Source organism: Cynocephalus volans, chromosome 7 (assembly GCF_027409185.1).
Source record: "Cynocephalus volans isolate mCynVol1 chromosome 7, mCynVol1.pri, whole genome shotgun sequence".
NCBI classification, from domain to species: Eukaryota; Metazoa; Chordata; class Mammalia; order Dermoptera; family Cynocephalidae; genus Cynocephalus; species Cynocephalus volans.
In genome coordinates this window covers 96,911,589-96,937,491 of record NC_084466.1, presented here as the reverse complement: position 1 = coordinate 96,937,491, position 25,903 = coordinate 96,911,589, and the positions used below count along the sequence as shown (strand labels likewise).

The 25,903-nt window shown below is 38.3% G+C and overlaps 1 protein-coding gene across 3 annotated transcripts in view; it reads right to left on the bottom strand.

Annotated features, from left to right (window-relative positions):
- MICU1 (mitochondrial calcium uptake 1) overlaps positions 1 to 25,903 on the bottom strand; it is a 269,066-nt gene that overhangs the window by 96,051 nt on the left and 147,112 nt on the right. For all 3 annotated transcript variants that reach the window (XM_063102252.1, XM_063102253.1, XM_063102254.1), the window contains one exon: positions 1,507 to 1,704. In XM_063102252.1, coding sequence (XP_062958322.1) covers positions 1,507 to 1,704 — 198 coding nt within the window. The remainder of the gene's footprint in view (positions 1 to 1,506; positions 1,705 to 25,903) is intronic.

Below are 25,903 nucleotides of genomic sequence, written 5' to 3'. Positions count from 1 at the left end.
TAACTGAGAGCTGACTAGATAGTCTCTTTTGCTTCAATTATTGTTGAAATCTTTTCAAATGATTTGCTAGGCTGATGTTATCATATCCCTCTGAATGCAGTAAAGAAAAACCTTTGAAATCCAAATACTTAATCACCTTTCCTGACACTTACCTAGCCTTGCGCTTTGCACTAGACAGAGAAAGTTATCTATCCAGCAGTGCTAAGGGAGTTAGAATAGGGCAGCTGTAAAGCTTTTCAACATAGCAAATATTTATTGACCTTTAACTAAATATAAAGCACTTACTGCTTATTATAGGGGCTAGAAGAGCCTCCCCAAGAAGCTTGCCTCAACTGTTGAGATCCATTTCTTTGATTTTTTTTTTTTGAGGTAAATTCCCTGAATATCAATTGCATCATTTTCAAAAAACAAAAAGAAAAGCACATTTCAAAATTTGATCTGATTTTTCATATTACTCATCCTTCTGCTTTTCTTTTAGAGTATAAACATTAAATAGCATTCTTACAGATAATTGGAATTCAGTTGTGATTTTTCAAACTGTCTTAGTTCAATCAGGTGGGTGGAAAAGGTGTAATACTGTATCATAATCTCAGGGAAAAACAGAAGAGCAGATAGAGAAAGTATGTGCTATATAGTTTAAAAATAAAGCAGTGCTTTCCTCTAATATTTTCAGGTGTTTTTAGTTACAGTAGTTAATGTTTTGAAATTTCAAATAATATTAAAGCACGGCATGTATTTTTAAAAAAGAGGTCAAGAAACACCAGTGTAAAGAAATTTTTAAAAATCTCAAGAAATTAAAGACTTCATTTTTTGTCTCCAGACAAAAGGGCATATAGAAAGCATTTGATAAATGTTTTGAATTGAACAGAACCAATAGTCAATTAATACAAAGCACAATTTACTAAATACACACGTAGAAAATGGTAGTGCTCTTAGAGAGTTGTGTCCATGGACTAAATAGCATGATGGTCTAAACTTTAAGTGGAAAAGTAAACTTCTAAATCCCTAAACACTGTAAGACACCTTTGTGACTCTGAGCACATATATTTTTATTATGACATTCTGGGTTTCCAGCTATTATTACCTTTGCAAACTTTCATAGAAAGAGATATTTATTATCTCTCCCCACCACCCTTATCTCTACCTTCTGGTGCCTTCCACACAATGAACATAAAACTGGGGGTACATGTTCAGGTTGAGAACTGCCCTGACTCCTGAATTTTTTTCTCCACTGGGTATCCAGTGACAGCTGGGTATCCAAAGACAACTTACGCTTTCAATTTAGTCTTTTCAGTTTTCAGCTCCAGAAACACTTTACTCCACGACATTTTCACAGAACATGCTACTTCCTACCTGCTTTCAGTTCATAGGTCACTGATAAGGTTCAAACCAATCAGTTCTCACAGTTGGAGGTAGACTGAAAGAATGCCTACACTAGAGGCACTCCTAGCCTAGTGTCTGTATGTGTGCATGTGATGGATCTTGGGAAGTCCAAGGAATACCTACCTCTAGTTTCAGAACATCATGCTGAAGTTTACGTTGAAATTCAAGGAAGTTTTTGATTGTCAGCTTCCCCTTGAGATCAGCTCCAAAAAAGTACGTTGTGAGGGCTGAACACAAACCGGACTTGAGGGTGTTACCAGTAGTAGGACGATCTCTGTGACGCATACCCATACTGGTTTGGGATCGAATGATGCTCTGAACCTAATATAGAAGCAAATCCCCATACAGAAAAACATTACGAAGTGAAAAACCACACAAAAGTAGGAATAATAACTTTTGTTTATTATTTGCCTACACTGTGCTACAATTACCTCTTTTAATGCTTACAAAAACACTATAAGTCCTGTTATTATCCTCATTGTATAGATGAGGAGACTGAGGCACAAAGAGTTAAATAACTGGCTCAAGGTCAAGTGGCTAGCAAGTAGCAGAACCAGGATTCTAACACAGACAGCCTAACACACCTTTATAATTGGGATCCTCTAAGAAAATCTCTCTTCAGAAAAGAGTATTTGTTTTCAAGGCTTAAAACGTCTCTTGCACAACTAGGATCATCATCAACCTTAAAATAATAATACCTTCCATATCTCAGTAGTCCTTTAAAAATTTCACACTTCTCATTGCTTAGGGCGGTGATGTCATTGAGATGGTTGAATAGATGATTCCCAGTGTCTCACACTCCCACAAGTAACCAATTTAAAACTATGAAGAAGCAAAGACTGCCAACCTGCAACCTCTGGAGTTGGGGGAAGAGGAGGAAAGGCCTGTGGAGATCATGAAAGCATGAGATACAACGGTGAGAGGGTGTAGGGATGGCGCCTGTTGTTCTGAGCCAGCCTGCTATGGAGGCAGGGGCTAGTTGTTACACATGGATCAAAACCAAAAATAGCCACGGAACCCTTCATGTAAACCTGCTTGAAGTCTGCAGGGGAGAGGAGGGATTTGGAGTGCACCACACCTGTCCACAGGCCATATCGACCACAAGCAGGATTCCCCCAGGTGTGCATAGGAACAAGCAGCCAGAACCCATTGCGAGGGACAGGTACATGGCCTGCTCCATAGGAAGTGGATGGAGTGCAGGCGAAAGGCTGGCCTGCCAAGGGAACATTGGACAAGCATGGGGAGCTGGTCTCAGTGGAAACTGGTCAGGGCAATAGAATTGCGGGGGGCTCAACCTGCACGAAAGACTCTGTCCCCGTCCAGAATGTCCACACAGCCCAAACCCAGAAGTGATTATGGATCCACACAAAAAGGCTTCCCAGAGAATGAATGGCAAATAGCAGTCTCCTCAAATGCCTAGACATCAATGGTAAAGATACAAAGATCAAGAAAGAACAGAGAAATATGATGACATCAAATGAAAACAAACAAAGCACCAGCAATGGATGCAGAGCAATGGAAGGTCTATAAAATGTCTGACAGAATTCAAAATAACCCTCTTAAGGATATTCAGGGAATCACAAGAAAATGCAGATAGAAGATTAAATGATATCTGGAAAAAAAATTCAGGAGCAGAACAAGAAACTTTACAAAGGAATAAAATCAATTTAAAAAAATAGAAATTTTAGAAATAAATAATACATTATCTGAATTGAAAAACTCAGTAGAAAGCTCTAACAGCAGACTTAATCAAACAGAGGAAAGAATCAGTGAGCTCAAGGATAAAGAACATAAAAGTATTTAATCAGAGGAGCAAAAAGAAAAAGGAATAAGAAAAAATGAAAAAGAAATACATCAAATATGATACTCCCTCAAGCAAAATAACCTCTGCATAAATGGCATACCTGAAGAAGAAGAGAAAGGAACAGATGTAGAGAGCATATAAGAAAATAATGGCTGAAAGTTTCCCAAATATGGAGAAAGATGACAGCATCCAGAAATAGGAAGCTCAGAGGTCACCAATAAAATTCAATCCAAGGAAGAACACCCCAAGGCACATCACAATCAAATTATCCAAAACCAAAGATAAAGAGAGAATACTGAAAGCAGTAAGAAAAAAGAAAGAGCTAAGATCCAGTGGAGCTCCAATACACCTGTCAGTTGATTTCTCAGTAGAAACCCTACAGGCTGGAAGAGAATGGGATGATATATTCAGAGTGCTGAAGGAAAAAGATTGTCAGCCAAGAATATTCTATCTGGCAAAACTAATCTTCGACTATAAAGGAGAAATAAAGTCTTTCTCAGACAAACTAAAACTAAGGGATTTCATCAACACTAGACCAGTTTTACAAGAAATGCTAAAGGGAGTTTTTGGATTTGAAAGAAGATGATGCTAAGCAGCAACAAGAAAACATCTGAAGGCACATAACTTATTAGATGTAAATTCACAGACAACCTCAGAATACTCCTATGTCAGAACGGTGGTTAATGAACCACTTACATGCTTAGTATGAAGACTAAAGGACAAACCTAACAAGACACTAAAATATACAACAATGTATAAGAGAAAGGCAATACTAAAAGATATATCTTTACACAAACGTGTCAAAAAGTGAGGGGAAATGATGCCAAAGAGGAGAATTGGCTTTGGTTCTTTCCTTTTTCTTAGATATAAAAGTTAAGTTCTTATTCGTACAATACAATTTGTTATAATTATAACAAGTTCTTTGTAAGCCTCATGGTAACCATAACACAAAAACTTGGAAGAGACACCCTAAATGTAAACAGTGAGAAAGCAAAATGTAAAACTACAGAAAATCACTCAATCATAAAGGAAAATGATAAGACCAGAAAAAATTAAAAAAGGATACACAAAACCAGAAAAAAAATAGCAAAATGGCAGTAATGACTCCTTATCTATCAATAATAATACCCCTAAATGTAAATGGATTAAATGCCTCAATTAAAGCCTCAGACTGGCTGAAAGGATTATAAAACAAGAACCAACAATATGCTGCCTAAAAGAAACTCACTGCACCGATAAAAGACACACACTCTCTGAAAGTGAGAGGATGGAAAAAGATATTTCATGCAAATGGAAACCAAAAAAGAGAAGGAGTAGCTATATTTATACAGATAAAATAGACTTCAAGCCAAAGAAAGTAAAAAAAAATGTAAAGAAGGTCATTAATAGCCAGAGACTTTAACACCCCAATTTCAGCAAAGGACAGATCATCCAAACAGAAAATTAACCAGAAAACATTGGAATTAATAACTACTCTAGCCAATTGGATTTCACAGACTTATATAGAAGATTTCATCCAACAGATGCAGAAAACACAGTCTTCTCAGCAGCACATGGAACATTCTCTGGAATAGACTATATGTTGAGTCATAAAACAAGTCTCAGAAAATTTTTAAAAACTGAAATCATATCAACTACCTTGTTTGACCACAACAGAATAAATCTAAAAATCAACAAAAAGGATAGTGGAAACCATACAAATACATAGAAATTAAATAAAATGCTCCTAAACAATGAAAAAAAGAAAAACCAAAAAGGAAATTAAAAAATTCCTGGAGACAAATGAAAATGAAAACACAACATACCAGAAACTATGGGATACAGCAAAGGCAGTTCTAAGAGGGTAGATTATAGAAATAAAGGCCTACATCAAAAAAGAAGAAAGACTTCAAATAAACAACATAACATTACAACTCAAAAAGCTGGAAAAACAAGAACAAACCAATCCCCAAATCAGTAGAAGAAGAGAAAAAACAAAGATGTGTACAGAAATAAATGAATCAGATTTAAAAAACAATACAAAAGATCGATGAAACAGAGTTGGTTTTTTGAAAAATAAATTGATAAACCTTTAGCTAGACAAACAGAAAAAAAGAGAGAAGACTCAATAAAATGAAATCAGAAACGAAAAAGGAAGGGCTGGCCCGTGGCTCACTTGGGAGAGTGTGGTGCTGATAACACCAAGTCAAGGGTTAAGATCCCCTTACCAGTCATCATAAAAAAAAAAAAAAAAGAACGAAACGAAAAAGGAGACATTACAACCGATACCACAGAAACACAAGGATCATGAGACTACTATGAACAACTGAATGTGAACAAACTGGAAAACCTAGAAAAAATGGATAAATTCCTGGACACATACAACTTACCAAAATTGTGTCATGAAGATCTAGAAAACCTAAACAGAACTATAACATGTAATGAGACTGAAGTAGTAATAAAAAGTCTCTCAACAAAGAAAACCCCAGAACCAGATGGCTTCACTGTCAAATTCTACCAAACATTTAAAGAAGAATTAATATCAATTCTTCTCAAACTCTTCCAAAAAACTGAAGAGGAGGTAATACTTTCAAACACATTCTAAAAGGCCAACATTAACTTCATAGCAAAAGTTGAAAATGATACAATAACAAAAAAAGAAAACTACTGACCAATATTGCTAATGAACACAGATGTGAAGATCCTCATTAAAATACTAGCAAACAAAATCCAACAAAACATTAAAAAGATCATTCACCATGACCAAGTGGGATGCATCCAGGGTTGCAAGGATGGTCCAACATATGCAAGTCTATAAACATGATACATCACATCAACAGAATGAAGGGAAAGAATCATGATAATTTCAATAGATGCAGGAAAAGCATTCAATAAAATCCAACACCCTTCATGATAAAAACAGTCAACACACTATGAATAGAAGGAATGTACCTCAAAACAACAAAGGCCATATATGACATATATGACAAACCTACAGCTAATATCATACTTTTAAGTTTTTATTTATTTATTTACTATTGTAACATAGTTGATTGTACATGTTGTGGGGTACAGAGTTGAATATCAATACCTATGTGCAGTATGTGATGCTCATATCAGGATAATTGGTATATTCAACATTATACAATGTAATCATTTTTCGTGGCCTAATATCATAGTAAAATTGGAGGCTTTTCCTCTAAGATCTGGAATAAGACAAGGGTGCCAACTCTCCCCACTCTTGTTCAACATAGTACTGGAAGTTCCAGCCAGCACAATAAGGCAAGGGAAAACAACAAAGGGCACCCAAATTGGAAAGGAGGAAGTCAAGCTATGCCTATTTGCAGATAACATGATCCTATACAAAGAAGGCCCTAAAGACTCCACCAAAAAACTACTAGAACTAATAAATGAATTCAGTAAAGTGGCAGGATACAAAATCAACAAACAAAATTCAATAGCCTTCCTATATGCCAACCACAGAACAGCCAAAGAAGAAATCAAGAAAGTAATCCCATTCACAATATCTACCAAAAAACCTGAAATACCTAAGAGTAAATTTAATGAAGGAAGCAAAAGATCTCTGCAATGAAAACTATAAAACATTGGTGAAAAAAAATGAAGTGGACACAAATAAATGGAAAGATGTCCCATGTTTATGGGTCAGAAGAATTAACATCATTAAAACGTCCATATTATGCAAAGCAATCTATATAGTCAATGAAACACCTATCAAAATACCATTGACATTCTCCACAGAAATAGAAAAAACAATCTTAAAATTTGTATGGAACCACAAAAGACCCTGTACAGTGAAAGCAATCTTGAACAAAAAGAACAAAGTCAAAGGCACCACACTTCTGACCTCAAAATATAGTGTAAAGCTATAGTAACCAAAACAGCATGGTAGTGTTAAAAATAGATGGCATGGCATTAAAAACAGATAAATTGACCAATGCAATAGACAAGAGAGCCCAGAAACAAACCTATGCACTTAAGGCCAATTGATTTTTGACAAAGGTGCCAAGAATATACAGTGGGGAAAGGACAGCCTCCTTGATAAATCCTGCTGAGAAAACTGGATATTCACATGCACTGATACTAAATTGATGCTAGAATCCCATCTTTCACCATACACAAAAATCAACTCAAAATGGATAAAAGACTTAAATTTAAGACCCGAAACTATGAAACTACTAGACAAAGAAATCACAGGGGAAATGCTACATGAAATGGGAGCAGGCAGCTTTTTAAAAAGTGAGACTACAAAGGCATAGGCAGCTCAAGCAAATAAACATAAATGGGACTACATCAAACTTAGAAAGTTTCTGCACAGTAAGGGACACTATCCCCAAAGTGAAGAGAAACCTGCAGAATGGGAGAAAGTGCTTGCCAACCACAAATCAAAACAGGGGCTAATATGCAGAATATACAAGGAACTTAAACAACTCAACAACAACAACAAAACACACAACTTGATTAAAAAATGAGCAAAGCATCTGAAGAGATATTTCTCAATAGAAGACACACAAATGGCCAACAAGCATATGAAAAAATGCTCAAAATCACTGATCATCAGAGAAATGCAAATTAAAACCAAAATGAGATATCATCTCACTCTAGTTAGAATGGCTACGACTAACAAGACAGAAAATAACAAAATGCTGGTGAGGATGTGGAGAAAAAGGAACTCTCCTATATTGCTGGTGGGAGTGTAAATTAGTATAGCTGCTGTGGAAAACAGTATGGAAGTTCTTTAGAGAACTAAAAGTGGATCTACCCTATGACCCAGCTATCTCACTACTGGGTATATAACCAAATACAATCAAATCAGTATATCAAAAAGACACCTGTACTCCCATGTTCATTGCAGCACTATTCACAATAGCCAAGAAATGGAATCAACCTAAATGTCCATCAACGGATCAATGGATAAAAACCTGTGGTGTATATATACACAACAGAATACTACTCAGCTATTTAAAAAACTGATATCCTATCATTTTCAGCAACATGGATGGAACTGAAAACCAGAATATATAGTGAAGTCAGTCAATCAGAAAAAGACCAATACTGCATGATAGCATGATATTACTCATATATGGAACCCCCCCCAAAAAAGTGGTTCCCACATTAGTAGAGAGAATAATGGCTACCAGAGGTAAAGGAGGAGGATAAATGGTGGACTTAAGGGTATAAGACTACACCATCTACCCTAAGTAAATCATTGTGCAATATATGCGTGTATTCAAACAACATACTATACTCTCCAAATATGTACAAATAAATGTTAACAAAAATAAATAAAACAAAATATCCCCCCTCGAAAAATTCACACTTCTCACTAGTGACTCTCCAGTTGTGACAAGAGAGGCAGCAATAGCTATAGGCAAGTACTTGACATCTAAGAGAGATAATACATTCATTAGAATAATACATGAAATACAAAGTTGGCATGAAACAATACTGTAAGAAAACATTCAGAATTGGTTCAATCTTGGGCCGGCCCCATGGCGCACTCAGGAGAGTGCGGCGCTCCCGCCGCGGGTTCGGATCCTGTATAGGGATGGCCAGTGCGCTCACTGGCTGAGCGTGGTGTGGGCGACACCAAGCCAAGGGTTGTGTTCCCCTTACCGGTCACAAAAAGACAAAAAAAAAAAAAAAAAAAAAAAGAACTGGTTCAATCTTTGAGTTTTAAGTGAATTTCTTGAAAAAGGATAATTTTGAGGACTAGCATCAGTGACCTACCTGTGAAAATGAGCTTTTTCAGGCAAGTCTATGACTGCTATAGCTTTGTTTTAATTTTTCTTTCTTTTTTTTTTGACTGGCCAGACCTTGGCATTATCAGCTCTATACTCTAACCAACTGTGCTAAATGGCCAGCCTGGTATAGTTTTTATATCAGTTCCTGCAGTCATTTCTATCTCTTCACTCACTAAAAAAACAGCTATTCAGATTGGGGGAAGGAAGGGGGAGCAAGATGGCCACCTAGAAGCCTTTGCCATTCATCACTCCCACACAGACAAAACAATGAATACACCAATATACTTGGATGAAAATAGCTAAGGGGGAGCTCTGGCATACATCAAGGGAGCAGTAGAGACACTAGTGAGCACAGAAACTTAGGACAGCCACATAGAGAACAGAAAGAAATAAGAAATATCTGGCCTCCACTACCCCATGCTCCAGCCAGGGGCAGCAGGGAACCTAGGAGGGGCTTCTGCCTGCAGAGTAAAAGGTAAGTGAGAGTTGCAGGTGGATGCCTGCAATCCAAGCTGCAAGGGAGCTGTGCAGCCTTTACAGGCTGTAAGCCCAGTGTGGGGAGCTGCTAGGCACGCACGCAAGGAGGTTAATCAAGGGAGGGAGTTAACGCTGAGCTCCCCCATCCCCTGGGTCCTGGGCTGCTGCAACACATCACCATTTTGGGACTGGAGCAAACACCTGAGTGCATTGTATCCTAGGCCCAATAGCCCCAGCATCTCTATAGCCCTAAGGTGTCCTCCTCATACTGTGTGTCCAGCACCCAAGTCCATGCTGTACCCAGCACCCAGGGAATAGGTGATCCAGTGCAGCGTGGCCACCCCCAGGACAGAGGGAGCCAGTACATGTGCTTTCTGCAGCCAGAGAGTTTATCAATCAGGGCATTCTGCCACTGCCAATGGTCCTGCTATCTTCAGGGGAGCACTCATGCACCTTTCTCAGGAGCACAGTCCCAGAGCCACCCACTCCAGTAGTGAAACTATGGGGTGCCTGTGCACCTCTCTTGGGGGCACAGAGTCCCATCTGCAGCTACAGTGAGTCTACACACAACCCCCAGGAACCTTGCGCGGGGCAGCCACTCTAGCTGACAAGATGCAGAGTGACTAAGTGTCTCTCTTGGGGGTATGAGAGCCCTCCTATGGCCCTGGTGACCTCATTCAAAATGGCTAACTCCAGCTGAGGAGCTGCAGAGTTACCCATCTCTCTTGGGGGCACTGGAGCCTATCCACAACCACAGCAGCCTTTCCCAGAGTGGCCCAGTTCAGCTGATCAGCTGAAAGGTGCCCTATCATCTCTCACTGGGGCACAGGGTCCTGCCGATGACCCCAGCGACTTTACCCAGAGTGACCCATTCCAGCTGAGCAACAAGGTGCTCCAGCATCTCTCTTGGGGGCACAGGGTTCCACCCAAAACCCCAGTAACTTTACCCAGAGTGGGTCACTCAAACTGAAGAGTTGCAGAGTGACCCAGCATCACTCTTGGGCGTGCAGGGTCCTGTCCACAACCACAATGACCTTGCCCAGAGCAACCCACTTCAACACTTCAGCTGCAGAGCACCCCAATGTCTCTCTTGATGGTGTAGGGCCTCACCCATGACCCCAGTGACTTCATCCAGAGTGGCTGACTTCAACAGTAAAGGTGCAAAGCACCCCACTGTCTCTCTTGGGGGCACTGTACCAGTGTCCCTCACTTTAGCTGAGGAGCTTCAGAGCACCTCAATGTCTCTCTTGGGAGTTAGAGATCCCAATGGTGGTCCCAGTGAACCCACCTAGAGTCACTCACTTCAGGTAAGAGATGCAATTCACCCAAAGTTTCTATTGGGGACACAGGATCATGGGTGGGTAACAACAGCAAGCTCAATCAGGGTCACCCACTCCAGTTGAGGAGCTGCAGAGCACACCATCACTTCTCTCCTAAGAAGCCTAGACATCATGCACAACTCCTGTGAGCAAGCCCAGTGTCACCCACTCCAGCAAGGAGCTGACAAGCAACCCAGCGCTAAAGCCATACAGGCATTCAGAGAACTTTGATATTAAATACAGCTGAAGAAATCACACAGAGACAACACTAAAGTACTCTCCAGAAACCAACCTAAAATACCGTATGCAACTCACACTATAGAAAACATATATGGGAAATAGTCTCTCCCTTCAAAAGTTACTCCAGAGTATTAGAAGAAGTGAGTATTCCACCAGATGCATAGACATTAATGTAGGGATACAAGAAACATGAAAAAACAAGAAAACATGACACCCCCAAAGGAATACCGTAATTCTTCAGTACCAGACCACAAAGAAAAGGAAATCTATGAATTGTCTGAAAGGAATCCAAATAATAATCTTAAGGAAACTCAACGAGGTGCAAGAAAATACAGAGAGAACAGAAGAAAATGAGAAAAACAATTCAGGACGTGAAGGAAAAATTGAACAAAGAGATAGATATCAAAAAAGGTATCAAGCAGAACTCTTGGATCTGAAGAATTCATTAAATGAAATAAAAAATACAACTGTCAGCTAAGCAACAGGCTAGATCAAGCAGAAGAATGAATTTCTGAACTTGAAGACAGGTTTTTTGAAACAATCCAGTTGGACATAAAAAGAATTTTTTAAAAATGAAGAAAGCCCACGCGATCTATGGGACAACTTTAAGTACAAATATTTGTATTACGGCAGTCCCGAAAAGAGAAGAGAAGTGATGAAGCATAGAAAACCTATTTAACAAAATAATAGCTGAAAAATTCCCAACTATTGGGAGAAATATAAACTTTCACATCCAAGAGGCTAAACTATCCCCAAACAAATTTAACTCAAAAAAGTCCTCTCTGAGACACACAGTAGTCAAATGGTTAAAAGTCAAAGAGAGAATCCTAAAAACAGAAAAAGAAAAGCATCAAGTCACCTATAAGGGAATCCCCATCAGAAACCTTATAAGCTAAGAGAGAGTGAGATGATATATTCCAAGTGCTCAAAGAAAAAAATGGCAGCCAAGAATACTATATCCAGCAAAGACATCCTTCATAAATGAAGGAGAAATAGTGTCTTTCCCAGATAAACATAAACTGTGAGAATTCACCAGCATGAGATCAGCCCTGCAAGAAATCCTTAATGGAGTCCTATATCTGGAAAGAAAAGAACAATATCTACCATATAACATATGAAAGAATAAAACTCACTGGCAGAGCAGACACACAAATGAGAGACTCTGTATCATATATCCACAAAAAAAACTACCAAACAGCAAAGATAAATAATGAAACAAACAAAAGATATATAAAACAACCAAAAAAATTAATAAAATGTCAGGAATATGGCAATAACTTTCAATAACAATCTGAATGTAAATAGATTAAATCCCCCCATTTAAAAGACATAGACTGGCTGAATGGATTTAAAACAAGACCCAACTATATGCTGCTTATGTGAAACTCACTTCACTTGTAAAGACACACATAGACTAAAAGTAAGGGATGGAAAAAGATATTCCATGCAAATGGAAACCAAAAATGAGCAAGAGTAGCTGTACTTATATTGGCTAAAATAGACTTTAAACCAAAAACTTGAAAAGGAGACAAAGAGGGATCTTTTATAATGATAAAGGGATCAATCCAGAAAGAGCATATAACAATCACAAACATATATACATCCAACATCGAAGCACCCAGATACATAAAGCAAATATTACTGGATCTAAAGAGATGGATAGGTCTCAAAACAAAAATACTTGGGGGTTCAACACCCCTCTCTCAGTGTTGGAACAATCATCTAGACAACCAATAAATAAAGAAACACTGGATTTAAACTGTACCATAGATCAAATGGACTTGACAGACATTTACAGAACATCTCAGCCAACAACTGCAGTATATACATTCTTCTTATCATCACATGGATCATTCTCCAAGATAGACCATATGTTAGGTGACAATCAAGACTCAACAAATTTTAAAAAACTGAAATCATATCAAGTATCTTTTCAGACCACAATGGAATAAAACTAGAAGTCAACAAACAAAACTTTGTAAACTACAAATACATGGAAATTAAACCACATACTCTTGAATGATCAATGGGTCAAAGAAGAAATTAAGCTGAACAAATAATGAATAATGAGCTGGAACTGGTACTCAGCAGTCTCCCAACAAAGACTGGATGGCTTCACTGCTGAAAGCTACTAAACTTTTAAAGAAGAATTAATGCCATTTCTTCTTAAACTATTCCAAAAAATTGAAGCAGAAGGTATTCTCCATAATCCATTCTATGAAGCCAGCATCACCCTAATACCTAACTGAGACAAAGGCACAACAAAAAAACAGAAAACTATAGGCCAATATCCCTAATGAACATACATGCAGAAATTTTCAACAAAATACTAGCAAAAGAAATTCAACAGCACCAAAAAGATTATACACTATGATGATCAAGTGGGATTTATCCAAGGATGCAAGGATGGTTCAACACACTCAAATCAATAAACGTGATATGTCACATCAACAAAATGAAGGACAGAAAACCATATAGACAGATGCAGAAAAATATTGATAGATGCAGAAAAAGCATTTTATAAAATTCAACATCCCCTCACGATAAAGACTCTCAACGAATTAGGTATAGAGGGAAAATATCTCAACACAATAAAGCCCACGTAGGACAAACCCACAGCTAACATCATCCTAGACAGGGAGAAGTTGAAAGTTTTTCCTCCATGGATAGGAACAAGACAAGGATGCTCACTCTCACCACTCCTATTTAACATAGTATTGGAGGGTTTAGCCAGAGCTTTTAGAAAAAAGAAATAAAGGGCATCCACATTGGAAAAGAGGAAGTCAAACTGTCCCTGTTTACAGATGACATAATATTACATATAGGAATACCTAAAGACTCCACCAAAAACCTCTTAGAACTGATAAACAAATTTAGCAAAGTTTCAGGATACAAAATTAACATACAAAAACCAGTAGCATTTCCATATACCAAAAACCACCCAGCAGCAGAAGAAATTGAGAAAGCAATCCCATATACAATAGCTACCAAATAAATAAAATACCTAGGAATAAATTTAATCAAGGAGGTGAAAGATCTCTACAATGAAAACTATAAAACACTGCTGAAAGAAATTAAAAGACCCACCAAAAAATGGAAAAACATTCCATATTCATGGATTGGAAGAATTAACATTCTCAAAATGTCCATACTACCTACAGCAATCTACAGATCCAATGCAATCACTATCAAAATAACAATGACACACTTCGTAGAAATAGAAAAAACAATCCTAAAATTCACATGGAACCACACAAGATCCTGAATAGCCAAAGCAGTCCTGAGTAAAAAGATAAACTGGAGGCATTATAGTACCTGACTTCAAAATATAGTAATCAAAGCAGCATGGTACTGGCATGAAAACAGACACATGGACCAATGGAACAGAACAGAGAACCCAGAAATAAATCCACATACTTACAGCCAACTGATCTTTGACAAAGGTGCTGAGAACATATACTGAGGAAAGGACAGCCTCTTCAAAAAATGGTGCTGGGGGGCCGAACCCGTGGCGCACTTGGTAGAGTGCTGCGCTGGGAGCGCGGCAACGCTCCCGCCGCGGGTTGCACTCACTGGCTGAGTGCCAGTCACGAAAAAAAAAAAAAAAATGGTGCTGGGAAAACTGGATATCCATATGTAGAAGAATGAAATTAGAGTGCTACTTCTCACTATATATTAAAATCAACGCAAAATGGATTAAAGACTTAACTATAAGACCTGAAACTATAAAACTAGTAGAAGAAAACACAGGGGAAACACTCCAAGACATTGGTCTGGGCAAAAATGTTATGGAGAAGACTTCTAAAGCACAGGCAACAAGAGCAAAAATAGACAAATGGGACTACATTGAACTAAAAAGCTTATTCACAGCAATAGAAAAAATCAACACAGCAAAGAGGTAACCAGCAGAATGGGAGAAACTATTTGCAAACTATTCATCTGGTAAGAGATTAATATCCAGAATATACAAGGAACTTAAACAACACAACAGCAACAACAACAAAACCCCCTAAATAATCCAATTTTTAAAATGGGCAAATACCTGAATAGAAATTTCTCAGAAGAAGACATACAAATGTATGAAAGAATATGAAAAAAGTGCTCAACATCAGTAGTCTTCAGGGAAATGCAAATCAAAACCACAATGAGATATCATCTTCACCCCAGCTAGACTGGATATTATGAAAAAGACAAAAAATAACAAATGCTGGTGAGGATATGGAGAAAAGGGAACTCATATACATTGCTGGTAGGAACATAAATTAGTACAGCCATTATGGAAAACTATATGGAGGTTCCTCAAAAAACTAAAACTGGAGGTGCTCTGAATCTATTGTTTCTGGTGGGTGCCTGAAAACAAAAACACAACAAAAAAACCTAAACTAAATATAGAACTACAACATGATCCAGCAATCCCACTGCTGGGATTCACCCAAAAGAAAGTAAATTAGCATACCAAACAGACATCTGTACCCCCATGTTTATTACAGAACTATTCACAATAGCCATGATATGGAATCAACCTACGTGTCCACTGACATGAATGGATGAGAAATGAGTTATATATACAAAATGGAATACTATTCAGCCATGAAAAAAATGAAATCCTATCATTTGTGCCAAAATGAATGAGCTTGGAAGACATTATGTTAAGTGAAATAAGTTAGGCACAGAAAGATAAATACTGCATGTTCTCACTCATATGTGGGAGCTAAATAATAACAATAAATTGAACTTTTAGAAATAGAGAGTAGAATTATGGTTATTAGAGGCTAGGAAAGGGTGGGAGAGGTTGGTTAATGGACACAAAATTACAGCTAGATAGGAAAAATAAGTTCTAGTGATATACAGTATGCTAGGCATCTATAATTAACAATTTATTGAATATTCTCAAATCGCCAGAAAAGAGGAGCTTAAATGTTCTCATCCAAAGGTTGCAGTGATGAATATGATAATTACCCTGATTTGATCATCTCACACTGTATACATGTATTGAAATATAACTCTACTAATATTTATAATCAATGTGTCAATTAAAAAATGAATTAATTTTAAAAAGCTATTCAGAATACTTAAAAATGGGATATGTAAGGATAAATAATAAAGGTACACCATGTAACTAGAAGTTTGTGGAAAATGGAATTAAAAAATAAAAATTTAAAATATAAACTTTTTTTCTCAACATAAGCTCCATCAAGTTTAAGATACTTTTGTATATGATGATATCAGCAACTATTTAGTCCACTCCTAAAGAAAGGTCGTGAGAATTTAACCATGTCCATGCAGTCTGTTTTATTTTATTAACTGAAGAAAAATGGGTGCCCTTTAAAGACTTTTTAAGTTTGGAAACAAAAAGTAATTGGAAGGAACCAAATCAGAACTGTAAGGTGGATGCCTAATGATTTGGTGCAAAAATATTTCACAATCCATGCATAGTCTTCCCATGACTTTTTTGAAGATCCCACATATTATAGTTTATATGATTCCTATATTAGCATTTTAAAGTATTTCCTCCTTGGAAAATGTATACATTAGTAGCAAAAGTGTGGTGTCAAGAGTGTGTAAGTGAGAAAAAGGAGTGTTTTTAGGAAAAATTAACTAATACTACAGCAGCTTCATTAGTCCTTAATAATAGCAAAGTCCAAATGCTGTCCCACCTATATGTAAACTTTACAGAACTACACGTGTTATTTCATTAAAAACTTTTTTAAAAAAGTACACCTCACTAAATTTTGCATGTGTGTGTGTGTGTGTGTGTGCGTGTGAGAGAGAGAGAGAGAGAGAGAGAGAGAGAGAGAGAGAGAGAGAGAGAGAGAGAGAGAGATTGTTTCCTTAGAATATCTCAGTTGGGAGTGGCCCAGGAAATTGAAAGGGGAGGGTCTTCTAGCTGTAGCCAGCGTGAACTTGGGTGCCCCGTGGGTGACCAGGAAGAACTGCCGGCCCGAGCCCCAAAATCTGCCCTGACCAAGGTAGCGACCAACTCTGCCTTGAAGACTCTTCCTTGTACCACTTTCTCTTCCTTTTCCCTGGGGTGCCTTTGGTCGCTCCCTATCTGCACGTTCAGAAAGGAGGATTTTGAGGATTCTCCGCTCATACGAGAAAATTTTGCTGGGAATCTAGTCCTTGTTTTTGTTAGTCGGTAGTTGATTGATGTGAGGGGATGAAAATCACTTTGTGTGGTGACAAGTTATCTTACTACTGCTAAGTTTGTGAACATTAATGCGTTGGGGGAGATAACTTCCTGCAAACCTAGAACTTACAGATCCTTCTGAGCTTGAAGGACTTCGGGTCAAGATGGCTGAATAGAAGGTCCCTAGCACCACTCTCTCCCACAAATCAACCAATTTAAACTATAAAAATATAACATCAAGTGCATATGGAACGGGGAGACATCCAGCGGGGGAAGCAGAAGCTCCGCGGAGACCGCATGCCCTGCGGGGCCACCGTCACACGATCTGGCAGATAGGCTTCACCACCGCCACCTGGCTCCATTCCCAGCCCAGCCCAGTGTGCACAGAGTGGGGAGACGTCTGGCAGGGGAGGTGGAGGCTCTGCAGAAACCACACACCCTGTGCGGCCGCCACTGCGTGATCCAGCAGGTAGGCTCCACCACAGGCACCCGGCTCCATTCCCAGCCCGGCCTAGTGCGCTCGGAGCAGGGAGATGTCTGGCAGGGGAGGCGGGAACTCCACGGGGACCACACTGCTGCCGCGTGATCCAGCAGCCCAGCCCAATGTGTACGGAGCACAGAGACGTCCAGCAAGGGAGATAGAAGCTCTGTAGAGTCTACACACACTGTGGGGTGGCCGCCGCTGCGTGATCCAGCAGCAGGTAGGCTTCACCGCCACCAACCGGCTCCATCCCAAGCCCGGCCTAGCGCGCACAGAGCAGGGAGACATCCTGCAGGGGAAGGGGAAGCTCTGCAGAGACCACACGCTCTGCAGTGCCTCGGCGCATCCCAGCAGCCCGGGCCAGAGTGCACAAACAGGGAGAAGTCCAGCACGGGAGGTGGAAGCTCAGCAGAGACCATACACCCTGTGGTACCGCCCCGTGATCCATCAGCCCAGCAGAGTCCAAGCTGACCACAGTGGTGGCTCCCCGGAGAAGCCCAAGACCTGAGGCAACCACACACGCAAGGCACTAGTGGCCAACTGAGCAGTCACTGAGGTAGCTCAGAGACTGAATTGGCAACCACAGCAACATCTTAGTCAATAGTGTCAAACCTGTGGACTGTGACACCCCCTGCCACAATGAATAAACATCAAAGAAAAGATACCAGAAATACGAAAAATCAAAAAAGTATACCACCAAAAGATAATAACTTTCAAGCTCTAGATCCTATAGAACAAGAAGCCCTTGAAATGACTGACAAGGAATTTGGAGTGATAATTCTAAGGAAACTGAATGAGATAAAAGAAAACTCAGCTAGACATAATGATGAAATGAAGAAAAGTATACAGGACCTGAAAAAGGAAATATACAAGGAAATAAATGCCCTGAAAAACAATGTAGCAGAACTTGCTGAACTGAAGAAGTTATTCAGTGAAATAAAAAACACAATGGAGAGTTTAACCAGCAGGCTTGCGGAAGTTGAAGAGAGAACCTCTGAACTTGAAGATGGGCTGTTTGAAATAACACAGGCAGACAAAACAAAAAAGAAAAAAGAATCAAAGGTATTGAAGAAAATCTGAGAGAGATATCAGACAACCTTAAGTGCTCAAATACCCAAGTCATGGGTATTCCAGAAGGGGAGGAAAATGGAGATTGCATTGAAAACATATTCAACAAAATAGTGGCAGAAAACTTCCCAGGTAAAGGAAAAATCACAGATCTTCAGATCCAGGAAGCTCAACGATCTCCAAACATATTCAACCCAAAAAGGCCTTCTCCAAGACATGTTATAGTCAAATTGGCAAAACTCAGAGACAAAGAGAGAATCTTAAAAGCTGCAAGAGAGAAGCGTTAAATCACCTATAAGGGAGCCCCAATCAGGCTAACATCAGACTTTTCATCACAATGCCTAAAAGCCAGAAAGGAATGGGATGATATATTCAAAGTACTAAAAGACAGAGATTATCAGCCAAGAATACTCTACCCTGCAAGGCTATCCTTCCGAAATGAAGGGCAAATAGTGTATTTCTCAGACAAACAAAAACTGCGGGAGTTCACCACCACACGACCACCCTTACAAGAAATTCACAAGGGAGTACTGCGTTTGGTTCCTGAAAAATAACTACCACTGCCATAAAAACCCAAGTAAAATCAAAACCCACTAGTATAATAAAGATGGCATTCATGAAGAGAAAACAAACAAAAAGGCTATCTACAACCTAAGGAAACAACAAACACAGAAAACAAACAGTAAATCAGAAAGCAAGGAACAAAAGACACCTAAGACAACCAAACAACAATCAATAAAATGCTAGGAATAAATCAACACTTTTCAATAACAACTCTTCATGTAAAAGGCTTAAATTCCCCAATCAAAAGACACAGCCTGGCTGACTGTATTAAAAAGGAGGACCCAACTATATGCTGCCTGCAAGAGACCCACCTCACCCATAAGGATTCACATAGACTAAGAGTGAAAGGATGGAAAAAGATTTACCATGCAAACAGAAAAGAAAAACAAGCTGGAGTAGCTATTCTTATATCTGACAAAATAGACTTTAAACTAAAAACCATAAAAAGAGACAATGAGGGACACTACATAATGATAAAAGGACTGATCCATCAAGAAGACATAACAATCATAAATATGTATGCACCCAATGTTGGAGCAGCCAGATTTATAAAACAAACTCTATTAGACCTAAAGAAGGAAATAGACACTAATACCATAATAGCAGGGGACCTGAACACCCCACTGTCAATATTGGACAGATCATCTAGGCAAAGAATCAGCAGAGAAACACAAGATCTAAACAATACTCTAGACAAACAGGACTTGGCAGATATCTACAGAACATTCCATCCAACCTCAGAATATTCACTCTTTTCAGCAGGACATGGATCATTCTCCAGGATAGATCACATATTAGGTCACAAATCAAGTCTCAATAAATTCAAAAAAATTGGAATTATCCCATGTATCTTCTCAGACCACAATGGATTAAAATTAGAAATCAATAACAAACGAAATTCTGGAAACTATACAAACGCATGGAAATTAAACAACATTCTACTTAATGACATATGGATCCAAGAAGAAATCAAGCAGGAAATCAAAAAATTTATTGAAACTAATGAAAATAATGATACATCATACCAAAACCTGTGGGATACTGCAAAAGCAGTATTAAGGGGGAAATTTATTGCATTAAATGCTCACCTCAGAAGAATGGAAAGATGGCAAGTGAACAACCTAACACTTCACCTTAAAGAACTAGAAAAACAAGAACAATCCAAACCTAAAGTTAGCAGACAGAAAGAAATCATTAAGATCAGAGCAGAACTTAATGAAATTGAAACCCAAAAAACAATACAAAAGATCAATGAATCAAAAAGTTGGTTTTTTGAAAAGAAAAATAAAATTGACAAACCATTAGCATGGCTAACAAAAAAAAGAAGAGAGAAGATTCAAATAACAAAAATTAGAAATGAAAAAGGTGATATTACAACTGATTCATCTGAAATACAAGGAATCATTCGAGACTACGATAAACAACTATACACCAACAAATTTGAAAATCTGGAGGAAATGGATAAATTTCTGGACACACACAAGCTCCCAAAACTGAGCCATGAAGATGTAGAAAATCTGAACAGACCAATAACAATAAAGGAGATTGAAGCTGTTATTAGAAGGCTCCCGACAAAGAAAAGCCCAGGAGCAGATGGATTCACAGCAGAATTTTTACCAAACATTCAAAGAGGAATTGACACCGATACTTTACAAACTATTCCAAAAGATTGAAACAGTCGCAAAGCTCCCAAACTCATTCTATGAAGCAAACATCATCCTGATACCAAAACCAGGTAAAGACATAACCAAAAAAGAAAACTACAGGCCGATATCCTTGATGAATATAGATGCAAAAATCCTCACTAAAATACTAGCAAACAGAATACAGCAACACATACGTAAAATTATTCACCACAATCAAGTGGGATTCACCCCAGGGATGCAAGGTTGGTTCAACATATGCAAATCAATAAATGTGATACACCATATTAATAAAATCAAACACAAGGACTACATGATCATCTCTACAGATGCTGAAAAAGCATTTGATAAAATTCAACACTCATTCATGACAAAGACCCTCTATAAGGTAGGTATAGAGGGAAAGTATCTCAACATAATTAAAGCCATATATGATAAACGCACTGCCAATATCATCCTGAATGGGGAAAAGCTGAAAGCTTTTCCTTTAAGAACAGGAACTAGACAACGATGCCCACTCTCACCACTCCTATTCAACATAGTGTTGGAGGTACTAGCTAGAGTAATCAGAGAAGAGAAGGAAATAAAGGGCATCAAGATTGGAAAAGATGAAGTCAAACTGTCCCTGTTTGCAGATGACATGATCCTATATATCGAACAGCCTAAAGCCTCTACAAAAAAACTCTTGGAGTTGATAAATGATTTCATCACAGTAGCAGGATACAAAATCAACACACAAAAATCAGTAGCATTTCTATTCTCCAATAGTGAACATGCAGAAAGAGAAATCAAGAAAGCCTGTTCATTTACAATAGCCACCCCAAAAATAAAATACTTAGGAAATGAGTTAACCAAGGAAGTGAAAATCTCTATAATGAGAACTACAAACCACTGCTGAGAGAAATCAGAGAGGATACAAGAAGATGGAAAGATATCCCATGCTCTTGGATTGGAAGAATCAACATAGTGAAAATGTCCGTATTACCCAAAGTGATATATAAATACAATGCAATCCCCATCAAAATTCCAATGACATTTTTCTCAGAAATGGAAAGAACTATCCAGACATTTATATGGAATAACAAAAGACCACGCATAGCCAAAGCAACGCTGAGCAAAAAAAAATAAAGCTGGAGGCATAAAACTACCTGACTTTAAACTATAATACAAAGCTATAATAACCAAAACTGTATGGTACTGGCATAAAAACAGACACACTGATCAATGGAATAGAATAGAGATTCGAGAAATCAACCCACAAACCTACAGCCACCTGATCTTTGACAAAGGCACCAAGCCTATACACTGGGGAAGAGACTGCCTCTTTAGCCAATGGTGCTGGGATAGCTGGATATCAATATGCAGGAGAATGAAACTAGACCCATACCTTTCACCATACACTAAAGTCAACTCAAAATGGATTAAAGAATTAAATATACATACCGAAACAATAAAACTTCTTAAAGAAAACATAGGAGAAACACTTCAGGAAGTAGGACTGGACACAGACTTCATGAATATGACCCCAAAAGCACGGGCAACCAAAGGAAAAAGAAACAAATGGGATTATATCAAAGTAAAGAGCTTCTGCACAGCAAAAGAAACAATTAACAGAGTTAAAAGACAACCAACAGAGTGGGAGAAAATATTTGCAAAATATACATCTGACAAAGGATTAATATCCAAAATATACAAGGAACTCAAACAACTTTGCAAGAAAAAAACAAGCAACCCAATTAAAAAATGGGCAAAAGAGCTAAGTAGGCATTTCTCTAAGGAAGATATACAAATGGCCAACAGACATATGAAAAAATGCTCAACATCACTCAGCATCCGGGAAATGCAAATCAAAACCACACTGAGATACCATCTAACCCCCATTAGGATGGCTAAAATCCAAAAGACTATGAACGATAAATGCTGGTGAGGTTGTGGAGAAAAAGGAACTCTCATACATTGTTGGTGGGACTGCAAAATGGTGCAGCCTCTATGGAAAATGGTATGGAGGTTCTTCAAACAATTGCAGATAGATCTACCATATGACCCAGCTATCCCACTGCTGGGAATATACCCAGAGGAATGGAAATCATCAAGTCGAAGGTATACCTGTTCCCCAATGTTCATCGCAGCACTCTTTACAATAGCTTAGAGTTGGAACCAGCCCAAATGTCCATCATCAGATGAGTGGATATGGAAAATATGGTATATCTACACAATGGAATACTACTCAGCTATAAAAAGGAATGAAATACTGCCATTTTCAACAACATGGATGGACCTTGAGAGAATTATATTAAGTGAAACAAGTCAGGCACAGAAAGAGAAATACCACATGTTCTCACTTATTGGTGGGAGATAAAAATAAATAAATAAATTCACACACACACACACACACACACACACACAAAAAAAAAAAACTGTGGGGGGGGGGAGAAGACATAACAACTACAATTCCTTGAAGTTGATACGACAAGGAAACAGAAAGGACACTGTTGGGTGGGTGGGGGGAGAGGGAGGAGGGAGGGAGGTTTTGGTAATGGGCCACAATAATCAACCACAGTGTATATCAACAAAATAAAATTTTTAAAAAAATCTCGGTAAATATTTTCTTAAAATATTATTATTTAGAAAACTTCTGTTAAAAGCATCACATGAGATTCACTCAAAACATATCAATTCAACTCGTTATGCGAATGTTTTTTATGTGCTATATGCAGTGGAGAAAGCAAAGAGAAACACAAAACTTTTCTGAAATAAAATGTTGTTCTTTTTCTTCTGTCTCACAACTGATACTTATCAAACTTCCTTGTGAAGGGCTGGCTGTTTAGCTCAGTTGGTTAGAGCATGGCGTTGTAACACCAAGGTCAAGGGTTCTGATTCCCATATAGGCAAACCATCAAAAAAAAAAAATTCAAACTTCCTAGTGATCAGTATTATAAGTTGTATCAGTTTAACAAGGCCAGTTATCAAGGGACCGCATCAAATGAAATTAGCACTCCCTTCCCTGACAAATGAACAGAACAGTGAAGTGACTGCCCCCAACTCATTCAACACATCAGCAGTAACGCTAAAAACAAGACCTATGTACCCCAAATTCAAATCCAGAGTTTAGTGTCTAAAATAGCAGTATGAAATTTATGGCAATTTTGCTCCTGAGGGGTACCCTAAGTAATTTCTGAGGCTATCTCAAAATCACATTTTTTATTTTTGTATTTTCTTTCTCTTTATCCATTCTTTCTCCCCTCTTCCCCCCCTTTTTTTCTCTCCCTCCTGCTTCTTAGGCATATCTGAAGCCCTCTCATAGCATTTAATAGTGAAAAGTCCCTAATCCACTTCTGATAATGGATGAGTAGCTCCTTTCAGACCAATCCTCCCTCAGATGACAACTATATACTCTGAATAAAATACACCACTTACTGAGGGCTCTAGAGAATGATCATGGGAAGATATTGAATGGGAATCGAGACTTGGAAGAAGGGAATGGCACTGGATGAATTTCCCACTTTATACAGCTTTCAGCCAGAAGGTATTCCTCAGTCTGCATCATAAGAATTGGCTAAAACTCCAATAGAAAGCCCTCAGTCTTTCTGGCTTCAAAAACCAGAGGACAGAATCTGGAATAACCACAGCCATTGGAAAGTGAGGGAGAAATCCTGAAAAGGAGAAAGCCAAGAGGGGGCGTGTGAAGGTTAATTCTAGGTGTCAACTTGGTTAGATGAAGAAATGCTGAGAAAACTGGTAAAGGTATCTTTTAGGTGTGTCCGTGGGGGTGTTTCCAGCAAAGATTAGTATGATAGTCTGAGTGGACGGGGTGGGGAAGACCCATCCTCAATGTGGGTGGGAACCATCCAATCCGCTGGGGCTCTGGAGAGAACAAAAGACAGAGGAAAGTGGCGAAGCTCTCTCTCAGTCCACTGGAGCTGGGATACACTCTTCTCTCCTGTCCGTAGACATCAGAGCTCGAGACTCTTCAGCTTTTGGGTTCCAGAACTTACACCAAGGACAACATTGGCTTCCCTGGTTTTGAAGCCTTTGGACTTGGACTGAGCCATACTACTGGCATCCAGTTTATAGATGGCTTATCGTGGGAATTTTCCTCACAGTCCTGTGAGCTAATTCCCCTAATAAATCCCTCTCATATAATTATAACATGTCCTATTGATTCTGTTTCTCTGGAGAACCCTGACTAATACAGGGAGTCTCAAACTTTATGTATAAATTTCAGTCAAGTCTAGTCAAGCTAAATGCCTGCTAAAGTTAAACAAAACACTAAGACTTCAGATAAATATAATGAAATCCAGGGTCTCTACAACATGTCATTAACAATGTCCAGACTATAATCCAAAATCACTGGACATATGAAGAAATGAGAAAATTTGATTCATTCACAAAAGAAAAGGCAATTGTTGGAAACAAATTCCAAGATGACCCAGATGTTGGAATTAGCAGATAAGAATTTTAAAGCAGTTATTATAATAGTGCTCAAGTACATAAAATATGCTTGTAAAGGAGGAAATGATAGGAAATTTCAGATGAGAAGGAAAACAATAACAAAAACCAAATGGAAGTTCTAGAACTAAAAAATGCTATATCTGAAATAAAAACTCACTGAATGAGCTTAACAGCATTGTTGATATTACCAAAGAAAGAGTCAGGGAATATAAACTAATAGAAATTATATAAAGAGCAGAGAAAAAAAAGATTGGGAAACAAACAAACAAAGCCTTGGGATTTGTGAGACAATATCATACAATCTAACATTAGTGCTACCGGAGTCCCAGAAAAAGAGATGAGAGAGAATGAGGCAAAAAACCCTTTTTTTCTTTTTTTTTTCTTAAAGAAATAATGGCCAGAAACTCCTTAAATTTGATACAAACCACAACTTTATACATTCAAGTAGCTTATCAAACTCCAGGAAGGATAGATCCAAAGAAAACCACACTTTGGCACACTAAAGATAAAGAGAAAATCTGGAAAGGAGACAGAGAAAAACAATACAACATATAGAAGAACAACAATTCAAATAACCAGTGACTTCATCAGAACCAATCAG